General features: G+C 38.3%; 1 protein-coding gene across 5 annotated transcripts in view; it reads right to left on the reverse strand.

The window, feature by feature from the left end:
• Positions 1–12,629, reverse strand: part of Tle4 (TLE family member 4, transcriptional corepressor) — a 142,502-nt gene that overhangs the window by 108,384 nt on the left and 21,489 nt on the right. For 4 of the 5 annotated variants that reach the window (XM_021152455.2, XM_021152454.2, XM_021152457.2 and 1 more), the window contains exon 5: positions 528–590. In XM_021152455.2, the coding sequence (XP_021008114.1) occupies positions 528–590 (63 nt within the window). Of the gene's footprint in view, positions 1–527; positions 591–12,294; positions 12,385–12,629 lie in introns of those variants that run through there. The other variant, XM_021152458.2, reaches the window with a different exon arrangement.

Raw genomic sequence — 12,629 nt, forward strand, 5'->3', positions numbered from 1 at the left:
GTGTCTTTTCCAAATCCATAGTCAACATAAAGAATTAATCAGGTAATGAAAAATAACTTTTTCAAAGCAGCAGCAAAAAGTCCCATTAGTTTATCCACTAGGTGAAGCCCTCCTATATGGTACATCTCTTGCTGAGTCTCAATGCTCAGTGACAGATATACAGATCAAGATCTCGTCTTGCTGGTAGTTTTACTTTAACTATGATTAGATAGCATTATAATAAACAGGTATAATGCTGAGCAACACTGGTTTGAAAAATGACAGTAAAATAGTTAAATAATTAAATTTTACTTAATATAAAATATCCCATTAATAAAGACATTTCAATTACATCACAGTAAACATTAATAAGGTTCAGAAGTTGAAATGAGAACATTATACTTTAGAAATGTGAAATATGGACATCAAGAAAATGACGAGACCAGAATCGGGTCTACAATCCCTTGTCTGCAAAAAAAAAAAAAAAAAAAAAAAAAAAAAAATCAATAAAATGCCACAACTCCTAGTCATCAGATCAACAATCTTACCTCTTGGGACAGGAAAGGAATGACCTGTGCACAGATAGCATTTAGTCGTTTAACAATCTCTGCCTGCGAAAAAGAGAGAATCACAATATAAGAAAATAGTCAGATGGTTATAGATTCCCAAAATATTAACCAGATGATATTAAAAGGCACTTTGTACTCTGGCTGGCAACATCTAAGGAAGAGGAAAACTACCTTCTCAGCAAGCCCATTAAGGGAGGCAGTGACAACAGAGTCACATTAACAGCAGGATTTATTAAACAGCATTCATCTTAAAATTTAATCTTCAAGCACCAGAGTAATAAAAAATGAATTTAATCTCCATGACTAGAAACCAGTTTTCAAAAGCCTTCAGCAGGAGGGACCCTTGCCCAATCTACTGTTGTTCTCATAAAACCCCAAGTCTTTATTTAATGGGATAACACACATTTTTATTCTCTACATATCCTAACTGTTTCCATAACCAAACGATTGTTGTATAGAAATACTCACTCCCTTACCCTCTCTTAAGTTCAAGCAAACCTTGAACTTAACCAGCTCAATGTCGCATCCTTTAGAATGCTTAAGTCTTAGGCATGTGCAGCTGCACCGGGCAGCCTTTACTTGTAGACACTACAGTGGTTTTATACTTAGTTCCCAATTTTCTGAAATCAACAAAAGGGGGCAGCAATCAAGTAAACTGATATAATTAATAATTGCTGAATAATAGGATACTTTCAAACAGTAAAGGTTTGTAAATCTGTCAGCCAGGATTTTTCAGTGTACAATTTAGAGCATGCTAAGGTCTACATTCAGCATAGAGCAACCTGTAGAGGTTTTAAACGAAGTGAGACCATAGAAGTCATTCTTTGGAAATACAGGGACAATGCACACGATTCTCCTACCTTGGAACTGAAGGTTTTTAAAACAATAAAAGGAAAATGTGTTGTTACATGTTTTCTTTAACCAGAGCTTTACTGGTGTTCATCTTAATATGCATCTTCAGATGGCATATTGTATATCTTGTGATAAACAGTTTTTAATATATGCACATATATACATACAAAATTGTTCATATTCTAATGATGGGGTAGTGAAAAGGGGAGGTTAAGAAATTTTAAGACTGAAAATGCAATGCAATTAATATTCCTGAGACTTTAAATTATATTAAAATAAATATCACGCAGAATCAGTTCGTTTTATGAAAGCACACAAACGTGCTTTTTCTCGCTAAGTCATTATACAACAGCAACAGTGCTTGTGCAATCTAGTCTTCCTGCTTTGTTCCGCAGCCCTTTAAACTTTGTAAGCATGCAATTTCTTAAATGCCAGCACCTTAAAAACTTCATCAGCACGCGCACACACACACACATACACACACACACACACACAATTTACAATGAAGTTCCCAGTGTCGGCTTGGCTTCCCATTCCAGCCAGATCTCCTAATGAGACAGACAAAGCCCAGTACCAGTAAGCAGCAATGACTGAGACTCCACTGTGTTGACCTGATTTAATTTACTGCCCTGGCCCCATGGATCATTTAGCCATCCTTTAAGAATGCTTAAACCACCATGAAAGGCTGCAATGGGAACTACCAAGGCCCTCTCCACCTGGATGAACATTCCACAGTGGTGATGGGAGTTAAATTCTAAGGTAAGTTAAGAAAGCAGAATAGAATTCAGAAGGCTGAATGCTCAGTGCCTCAAAGGCATTGGTTGTTAGGCTTTTTGTTATAGAGAGGTGGGGATAGAAATAAAAGATAATGAGACTTTGGGGCAGACCAAACTGATGATTCTTGTGCTTAGAACCATCTGCCAAGCATATTTTCCTCATTATGTTGTTTACATAAATAAAATAGTCCCTTGCTAGGAGGGTTGAAAAAAAAAATGTGGGCATGTAGGAAAACTGAGTTCTTTAATTTGCCTACATAATGTAGGCAGTAAAAACTACTAAAGAAACTCAGTCATCTGGTAAAATAAAAATAAAAATAAGAGGTATTTGGTGGTGCTTTAATAAGCTATTTAAAGTCTGAGTACGTACTTAAGGCAAAAACAAAAAACAAACAAACAAAACCCAACAAAATAAAAAGAACAAGTCTTAGTACTAAAAATTATGTATATTAACCTACATACCAACAGAAAAAGAGTAAAATCTTCAAACTTTTTCTTTAAAGGTCTCCTTTTGTTTAAAAGACTTCTTAATTTCTTTATGCTGTCATGCCAATAGATTTTCTTGGACAGGCTAATTGGCAGCAAGGGGGTGGGGTATGTCTCTGTGATTTCATACAATTAAGCAGGCCATTCCTCACTTTGAAAGCTAAAGTTGCCTCGGAAACACTGCTGCTTCCATGGTCATCTAATTTCACCTCTTTTGTCCCACAGGACCAAGCTTTGGGGAGGCATCATTTATTTTCAGGCCTTTCTACTGGGCTTCAGCGATCAACCAGTAATACTGTGGACACACACTTCTAATGGCCTATGTTTTGAAACTGAGTCTAATCTAATGGCGTGGGGCCCAAACTCCTTTTCCAGCACAGCCATTAAAGGATGTAGGTTATTGCTGTTGTCACCATTGATATTTGTCATTGTAATGTAATTAGGGCCCTAAAATGATGCATTACAGCCCTTGGCACAGCTTCTATTAAAATCTTTTCTTCTGCTCACTGAACTGCGACCTGCTTTCTGATGAATAACAGACAGACAGCTTTAGGGTAAGAAGCAGATTCATCAAAGAAGTATTTTTCAGCTTTGGGGAAAGAAGGAAAAAGACAACTGAGGAGGAAAAGCCACAATACACATTTGAATTGCATTTGACCACTTGAAATTCTGATTGCATCTGATGAATCTGGCTTAGACAATATATTTCCAGTCTTCGAATCACATGGTTAATCAGGACTCTAATCTGCTATCCATCAGCCTATGCCAGTTCTTTGGCTTCCAATCAAATTTATAGGTGATGTGGGTCACGCATCCCTGAGCAATGCATTCACAGATAGCCTATTGAAACAGGCAAAGATGCTGAAATACTGTTCGTTGTTAGAATTACATGGTGTTATTATTGCCTTTGATGGTTTATGGGCACTGCTAAACTACTGCCTTTAACACCCACGATACTCCAAATCAGTATTAATAGTCCTAATAAAAGGACAATTGTTCATGTCCAAAAATAACAAAACAAAACAACAAAAAAAAAACCCTCGTACTTTGACAAATACATTAACATTTGACACTTCTATTACATCTTTCCTAGTCATAAAGATATACATTTAAGAAAAGTAGTTGACGGGCTACTTGCTGCTTTTACAGGGGACCAAAGTTTCATTCCTAGCATCCATATCTGGCAGGTGACAAAGACCTGTTATCTCCAGTTTAAAGAGATCAGACACCCTATTCTGTACACTGGCACATGCACACATATGTGCATACACATATCAGTCCCCCCCTACACAGAAAATATCCTTCAAATTTAAAAAAAAAAAGTTGAACATATTTTCCTACCCTCAATTCACCACTATACTATTATTTTCTACCTTTGTATCATATTCCTCAAAAAAACAAACAACAAACAAAAAGAATCAATAAATATGACAATCATCCCCACTCAAAAAAAAAAAGCCATTTGGTTTTGGCAAATTATCTTAGAAAAAAGTAACAACAAAAATAAAGCCACTTAATGAAAATGCCTTGACTCTGCACCTGATACTGAATACCATCATGCTAACCCTAGAGAGGTGATGAGGAGCAGAACAGGTTTCACCAGTCCATAATGAAGGGTGAGAATGCAGGGGGAAATCTCAAACCACTCTATTTCAACTCAGACACAAGACAAGTTGAAAAACTTATTTACTATCCTATATCATAGAAAAGACTTTTTGCAAAGTAATAAAGCTGTTTTTAATCTTGTAAATTTATTTATTTATTTTGGTTTTCTGAGATAGGGTCTCCCTACTTAGCCCTGGCTGTCCTGGTATTTACTGTGTAGAACAGGCTACGACTATTCTACTTTCTTTATTAAGAGGAACTGTCTGTTGATATTCGATGTATTTTATATTGAACAATATCACACAATTTTTTTTTCTTTTTTTACTTCTCCATACATCCCTCAGTGACTTACACTAAAACAAAGTCTCTACTAATGGTATCACTACAACAATGTTATCCTGGCTCATGTTTTGAACTCACTTGTATGCCATTTTAATGCATGATATGCGTGCTATCAAGTGCCACTGCACAACTTGGTTAATTGAACACTTTCAAGTACCCCATTTCTTTGCACTAACAAGATACATTGTACTATTGGTGGTGCTCAGGCAGCAATATGCAGCAGGACAATATCCTCAAGGGAGGCGCAGAGTCCCTCCATCTCACAAAGCCATTTCAGTCTACGCCTGTGTCTTAGGAGATCTTTCTACAAAGAATAAACTGTTCTGCTCCCTCTCACCTCTACACCTTCTAAAAGTAGTTCTTTAAAGAAAACCTTACGTAGTCACCTATTACCATACTAGTTGACTTTTGATAATATATTTAATACTATTCTAGCTTTAAGAGGGATCCAGAGAATGCTGTATTATACAGGAAAGATTAATGATCCATGTGCCTGACATTCACTCACTCATACAAGGTCAAATCACTGCAGTTCTCAAGTCTGAAAAAAACAATGTAACAAATGTTATCAGTTATGCTCAGCAGCTCAAAGAGGAAGGGCAGGAAATAGAGAAAGTAGGATGAGAGAGAAAAGTCAGCTATCAGCAGAAGGCAGCGAGGAAATTTACTTCTCTGCTGACTTAACCTGAGCTTTCATAGTATAGGGTGGAGAGCTAGGCAAGAACCTGATTGGCTGTGCTCAGCAAGCTCTGAAATGCTTCTCTCCTTAATACTTCTCTGCCAGGGTCACAGCAAGTACTGTCTGCTACTTTCTTTTCTTTCCATAAATATACTGGGGCCTTTGAATGCTAATTTACAATTATACATTTACATACCTAGGCACAGAGACAAATATTCCTTGTGATAACAAATGGAAACAATTTACCTCGGTTTTCTCCAACAGGACTGATATGACCAAAATGATGTGAGAAATAACCAAAAGTGAAGACTTTTGAACGTAGGAATAAATAATAAAACCAACTTATGGTCCTTAACAAGATCTCATTAACAATCCCTATACTGTAAAACCCATGAAAGCAGACAGAAACCATGCCAGATGACTTGGTCATTTCTTCTTGGTCACATCCAGGCATGTCAATCTTGGATGCCACGGGCCACAAGCCACACATGTCCTAAGACAGCTATGAATGCAGCCCAAGACATTTGCAGGTGAAATCACGTTTCAATGCAAAAGACAATACTTTGTTAGGTTAGCACTTTTTTATCTGTTTTCTTCTTGCCATCACCCTTTTTTTTCACTAGATCTCCCTCTGTGCCTGTATTCCTGAGTGTTTCTTTTCCTCTCTTCCTTCCAGGAGTAGCACAGCCTTTTCTAATGTCTTCATCCTCCCTCTGCTGTTGAATATAGTTGAAATTTCAACTATTTAAAACCATCACTGCAAAACATCTTTTCAGTCCTTTAAATGTTTTCTCATGGTGATGAAGACCCAGTGTATCCAAAATCAAAGCTGTGATTTATTCTTAACCTATAGTGCTGAATTAGACAGCCTGGGCAGGTGACTCACAGCCCTGGCCAGCTGGTACAGAAGGTACTACAAGGACAGTGCAGTCATTGGAGTAAGAGGGTATTTTATGGACTGAGGTGAGAAATGAATCCTAGGACCCTGGTGAAGGTGGTTTTAGGTAGCAGGATCAGCAAGAACAGACTTGTCCTAGGATTGTTATGGAAGAGCTATGCTATATCAATGTAACAAACATGAATGACTATCCATCTTGAAGATCTACTCACATTCAAAATTGGTTTGTTTAGCTTCCTAGCACATTATCTTTCCTGACATTTAGGAAGCCATAAAAAGCAACATATATCTTCTTCCTGGATAATAAGGAAAAATGCAAATTCATTCTGGATAACCTCTGACTGGTGAGTCCATGATTAAAGTTTCTTTTCTGAATTCTTGGCAGGATGTGTAATTTAAAAGATTATTTAGAAACAGAATGCAGATGCAGCTTGGTCTCCTTCTAGTGTTGCTTAGAACAGACTACTGATCACCTGAGACTTTGGCATTCAGCACTCGCTAGAATGCTATACTAGGAAAGCACTTTGTACGGAAAGTTCAAAATAAATTCTGGAATAGTACCTACCTGGAATAAATCAGTTTGGTTAGAACCAATCTTAGAAAGGCCTTAGTCATGCTGCAGCCTCACAGAGCTCAGAGGCAGTAAAAGTATCGTTACTAATTCAACATGCATGTGTAGTTCATGGGAAGCAGGTGTAGTTCCCATGAAGTACACATGCTACAGTATATTCACACCCACCTTGTACCTATTAAAACCCTGTTCAAAATACACCATGAGAGCGAGAGGTCCAAGGAGCCATGGGCACAGCTGCACTAACAACAATGCCTCCAGAGAACAGGGGCCTTGTTAAGAAGGTCAAGAACAGCTTCGGTGTTTATTGTTCCATCAGCCCTGGGCATCAGGAAAACCAACTTGGGATTCTAGTTTCTGATACCCAAACAATCTCCTCAATCTACTTGACAAACTTGTTTAAATACACTCTTACTCAATATTTTAATAATCACAAATTTTTGCCAAGAGAAAACAAATACCTTGCCTAACATTTGAGTCTTGCTGGAGTGGTATATTCTACAAAAAGGGAGCCATCACTCACTGACTCCTCATCCAAGCTTCTTTCAACAGCTCACACTGAGATATCAATCCCTTTTTCCTTGAGGGAAGCCATCTGGAACAGACTTGCCCAAAAATTAAGTAGCAAAAAGAAAGTCCAATTTAACAGACCAGGCTCCACTTTGCCCCAAAAACCATAAAACCCACAAATGTTCCCTGTAGTCTGCCATCTAGAAACTTTTACTTGTTTTTTTGTTTGTTTGTTTATTCGTTTCCTTTTAATGCTCCATGAGGGAAATTGGGAAAAGTAAAGGAAACTATTGTTATCTATTTGTGCTCCTGTAATCTGAGTTACTTTAAGAATGCAGTCATCTCCCTCAGTGTCCACAAGAGTTTTGTGCTTTGATCCTCCACAAATATCATATCTGAAGATAAGTTATTATTCATAAAATGGCAAGGGTTTTGAAAATAACCCATATATCCTTTCTGTCTGTTTTTAAGGCATTTCTAGGTGCTATAACACCAAACAAAATGTAGATGCGACATAAATACCTTTAATCCACTTTACTGTTTAGNAAANAANANAAAAAAAAAAAAAAAACATGTGTTCAGAACAGGCATGTTTCGTCCAAATCCACTGAGTCGACATTTGACTACATAAATGCACCCATGGACACAGACGCTGACTGTACTTCAAATTACTTTTAAATTGCATATAACTCATGACATTTAAATACATGCACCTTAGTAAAAGCCTAAGCCATGAATAAATGACTACCTGGTATTCATTCATTCTCCAAGTATTAACTTTCTACTTACTATTGTCAGGACTCTTAGGTGCTGAAGAGAGTGAAAAGAACAAGAAATTCCCTGCTGTTCTAAGTTAAACACACAGGGGTAAAATGACAAAGAAAAGTTCATGGACATAGGAAAGGGAATTTCAAGTATTAAAAAAAAAATGTATCCACAAAGAAGAGAATTTAGATAGAATCCTAGGGTAAGGATGAGTCTGGTTTGGATAGGATAGTCAGAAAAGGACAAAAAAGTGATTTTAGAGTTGAAATGTGTCTGAAACTATCATCTCACAAAGCAGGTTCCATATCCCACCTTGTAGAAGTCATTAACAAGTATACATGAAAGTGTTCTCTGACCAGATGGCCTCACTCTTTATCTCAACAAAATTAAACAGCTCTCTTCTCTACAAGACATCACAAAGCCTCACATTTAATACTGTTAGTTTAATATCTTTGGAATGAAGTACACAAAAAGCAATACTACTGAAACTTCCTTGACTATGAAATCCTAAAAGATCTCAGACAATATCCCCATGAAAGAGCTGGTCAGTACTTTCATAAACCAGAACTCACCCAAGATATATTAACTCAAAAATTCCAAGACTAGGACGCAGGTATCAGTGTTCCACTTTAAAGTTCCTTGTGTAATTCTAATGTACAGGCAGGGCTGAAACCATTATGTTAGAACACAGGATACATGCAGTAAAAGGCAGTGAGTGGGAAGAGATACAGAAGCAGTCCTACGGCAGGGCTTTAACGCCAGACTCCAGAGCTTAAACTTTGTTAGGTAGCAAAGACAATTAAAAGACAAAATTTAGGTAGCAGGGACAATTTCTAGGAAAGTGATGACAAATTACTAGTATGTTAAGATATTTCAATGTCTTTAGAGATCTAACCCTCTTCTTGCCACTGATTACATTTGAATGGCTGTGGAAAGAGAATATAAACACAAAACATACTACAAAAGGAAAGATGGAAATTGAAAGAGAATTTTAGAGTAAGAACAGAATGAATTCTCAAAGCACCTCGAACTTAGGAAATGCAACAATATGATTTCAGATTTTGGCTATCGCCTGAGCTAGCAGCTGTGGCACCCAGTCTAGTAAATGGAGAATGGTCTGGTCTCATGAGGTGTTTATGGTTTAGCAAGGAAGAAGATCAAATAGAAATAAACACAAGATGCTGGGCTTGTGGCACAGGCCTGCAATCTCGGGAACTAATGAGGCTGAAGGAGGGGCATCACAAGTTCAAAGCCTGTCTAAGCAACAAAATGTGCTCAAAGCTAGCCTGGACAACATAATGATATAAAAAGCTTGAGTTATAGTTAATAGCTCACTGCCTATCACAGGCAGAGCCTGGGGCTCAATCCCCCACTCTGGGGAAAAGGGTTAAGGGTAGTGGGGGGGGGGGGAAATGCCTTATATGAAACATAGTAAAACCTCAATCTTTAGTAATTTTCTACTACTATACTAGGTTCCATGTTACATCTAAAAGAATGGAAGAACAGATGGGATTTACAAAGCCTATATAATACAGTAAATGGGATGGATAGTATTTCTCAAAGGTTAAAGCAAGAATGTTACCTGAGGGACCAAGTGAGCCTGAAAGATGAAGATAGAGGGGAAGGGCAAGAAAACACTGATCCCTACCACACCAGCCCGGGCCATGTACAGCACAGGAAAAGCTATGGCAGTACGAGATGTGGCTACAGAAGAGGTTCAGAGAACCTAGCAGACAGGACTGTTCCCATCAGGTGAGACCACTTAAACACTACCTTACTCCCACTGAGTGATTCTAAATATGGTAGCAAGGAATGCTGCATCAGGTCAAACCAACCATCCTAACAGCAAGGACAGCCTGTTTGTGTAAAGTATGTTACTACTTAATGCTTAGAGTAATTTAAGAGTTTCACTCTTATCCCTATTTTAAGACAAGAACAGTAAAGTGTTCAAGAAATAATTATAATCAGAAAGATAGCGAAAGAGAAAGAAAGCAAGCAGGAATAGCAGGGGACAGATTATAGAAAACCTGTGGCCTGGATACCTGGTGTGGCTAATGAGTAAGGACAGAGATCTTGTCCTCCCCTGAGGACGTCCTGCCTGGAAAAACTGGGTAGGCAGGTTCCTTTCATAGGCCCACTGAACGTCAAGCAAGCTTGTGGGAGAGCACAACATTTGAAAACATGTTGGGTTTAACGATCTATGAGACACTCAAGAGAAAGACAGGGAGGCAAGGCTCATCTACTTAACAGTAAATGAGATAAAGCAGCCACGGATCAATAGACGATACTGAAGATGCCAGTGGATTTCCATTGCCCTTAAACATGACCCAGTACCAGAAATACAGAGACAGCAAAGGCTACCAGCAAAAACATAGTCAAGAAGCCAAAAGAGTCTCTAGCACAAAAGTCTAATGAACAATTATGGTAGCCAGAGTGACCATAAGGCAAGAAGGCATATTGCATGGAGAGACGCATGTGTGACTGGACAACAGAAGGAGCCTATGAAATAGAAAAGAAGCTGGATGTATAGATACATATCAAGGTAGGCAAATCAAAGGTTTGTGTCAGGGTTTGTTTTGGAGAACAGTTATGGGACGGTATGGGAACAATTCAGCCTCAGATGACTATAAGCATTCTGAAAACACAGTGGATATACATGTTCAGCTATGAATTCCCAGATCTGCAGGTTATTTTCTAATTATTAATTTAGTGGAGCCATGACTAAGCAACCACCCAAGTGATTCCAAACTCCATTCCCACAACCTCAACTGAGAGTGCTGCCTCAATATGAATGGCAGAAGTATTCATGTGGGTTAGGTATGAATAAAAGCCTTTAAGGTAAATAGTTACTTTAGAACAAAACTGAGATTAGGTAGTTCAACAAAACAAATGGCTGTATTGTTAGGTATTGATTGAAGCTCAGGGCTCCAACTCCCATTTAAGAAAGTTTCCCTCACTAATTTATACAACAACACAAGGGAAGGGCTGTAGGGCTCAGGGAGAGGCTAAAGAAAGATCTAAAGCAGGAGATGTCAGACTTACTGCTACAGTAACAAAGGACAGACAGTGCTTCCACTATTGACTAGGAGTGAGGTCACAGACCAGCCCCAGAAAATCTGTTGTCTCTCCACTTTGGTGCACCATGACCCATAAAAGACACTCTTGGTCTTCACATTCTGCTACTGACAAAGGATCTCTCTTCTGTTTTTTCAGTAAACAGATACACGCTCAGGGTGCAGTATAACTTACGCACAGCAGCTTCCGGGTGCAGGAGAGACAATTGGGAGTGATTTTAAAGCTTCTTTGATGATGACATGGTCCTAAATTTTAGGACTGCAGAATAAAAGTTATGTGAGATTTATATAGAAATATTCTTTTCGGGGCTGGTGAGATGGCTCAGTGGGTAAGAGCACCCGACTGCTCTTCCGAAGGTCCAGAGTTCAAATCCCAGCAACCACATGGTGGCTCACAACCATCCGTAACGAGATCTGGCGCCCTCTTCTGGACGGCTACAGTGTACTTACAGTGTACTTACATATAATAAATAAATAAATCTAAAAAAAAAAAAAAGAAATATTCTTTTCATTGAGTTCATGGTAAAAAGTAAGGGAAAGAAGAATCCTCTAAAAGAAGAACTTATAAGGATTTAGAAGAATTTAAACAAGTTTTACATTCCCAGAAGGACAACCTGCAATGCCCACCAGAGCTGCCAACTTGTGAACATGTCAAATGTCTTGGTCATGCTATGCATGTCCATGCCACCTAGAATTTGATCAAATCTTTGACTTAACTTGTTTTTAAGTATTTAAGATGACAATTTAAAAACAATATCACACTTTATTTCAGTCAGTCATATATTCACTCATATTCACCTTATAGATAACTCTTGACAAATTTTTTGATTGACCTACAAGTTCTAAAAAGCTGTCCACCCCCCAGATTATCACCAATCAGCAGGACAACAAAGCACTTTTGGCCAGGATGTAAATCAATTACTATTCAGGTGGGTGGATCTCTCTTCTTTTCTGTTTTAAAGATAAAGACACTGTCCACAAAAGAAGCTGGGTGTTGACTTATATTCCAGTACAAGCTCTTTATCTCGTTGCCCAATTTTATCAAAAGTTCAGAGAGCTGCCCTAGTCCACAGACCATGGGTAACCCCACTCCACAGTAACAGCTCTAACCCCCAAACTGTTTAGTTGATGTTTCTCCCAGGCAGCAAGCTTCTCCAACACAGTTCCGAGAAAGAAAACATTTCTTACCTTCTTTCCTGGCTTAGAGGAGCTAAATGGCCATAGCTATAACATCTCTTGGGAACTATGGGAGTGAAGGCCTAGAGCAGTGCTTCTCAACCTTCCTAATGCTGCAACCCTTTAATACAGCTACGTGTGCCGTGGTGACCCCAACCATAACATTACTTCATTGTTACTTCATAATTTTTTTTTTTGCTACTGTTTTGAATCATAATGCTTCTGATATACAGTCCACACGTTGAAAACTACTAGTCTATGGTCATTTAGACGTCTTCCTAGATCTTGCCCACTAGTCTGGGAAATAGTATTTTCTTACTGAATACTACTATGAGACATTGAAAATA

This window comes from Mus caroli, chromosome 19, assembly GCF_900094665.2.
Source record: "Mus caroli chromosome 19, CAROLI_EIJ_v1.1, whole genome shotgun sequence".
In the NCBI taxonomy this organism is placed as follows: Eukaryota; Metazoa; Chordata; class Mammalia; order Rodentia; family Muridae; genus Mus; species Mus caroli.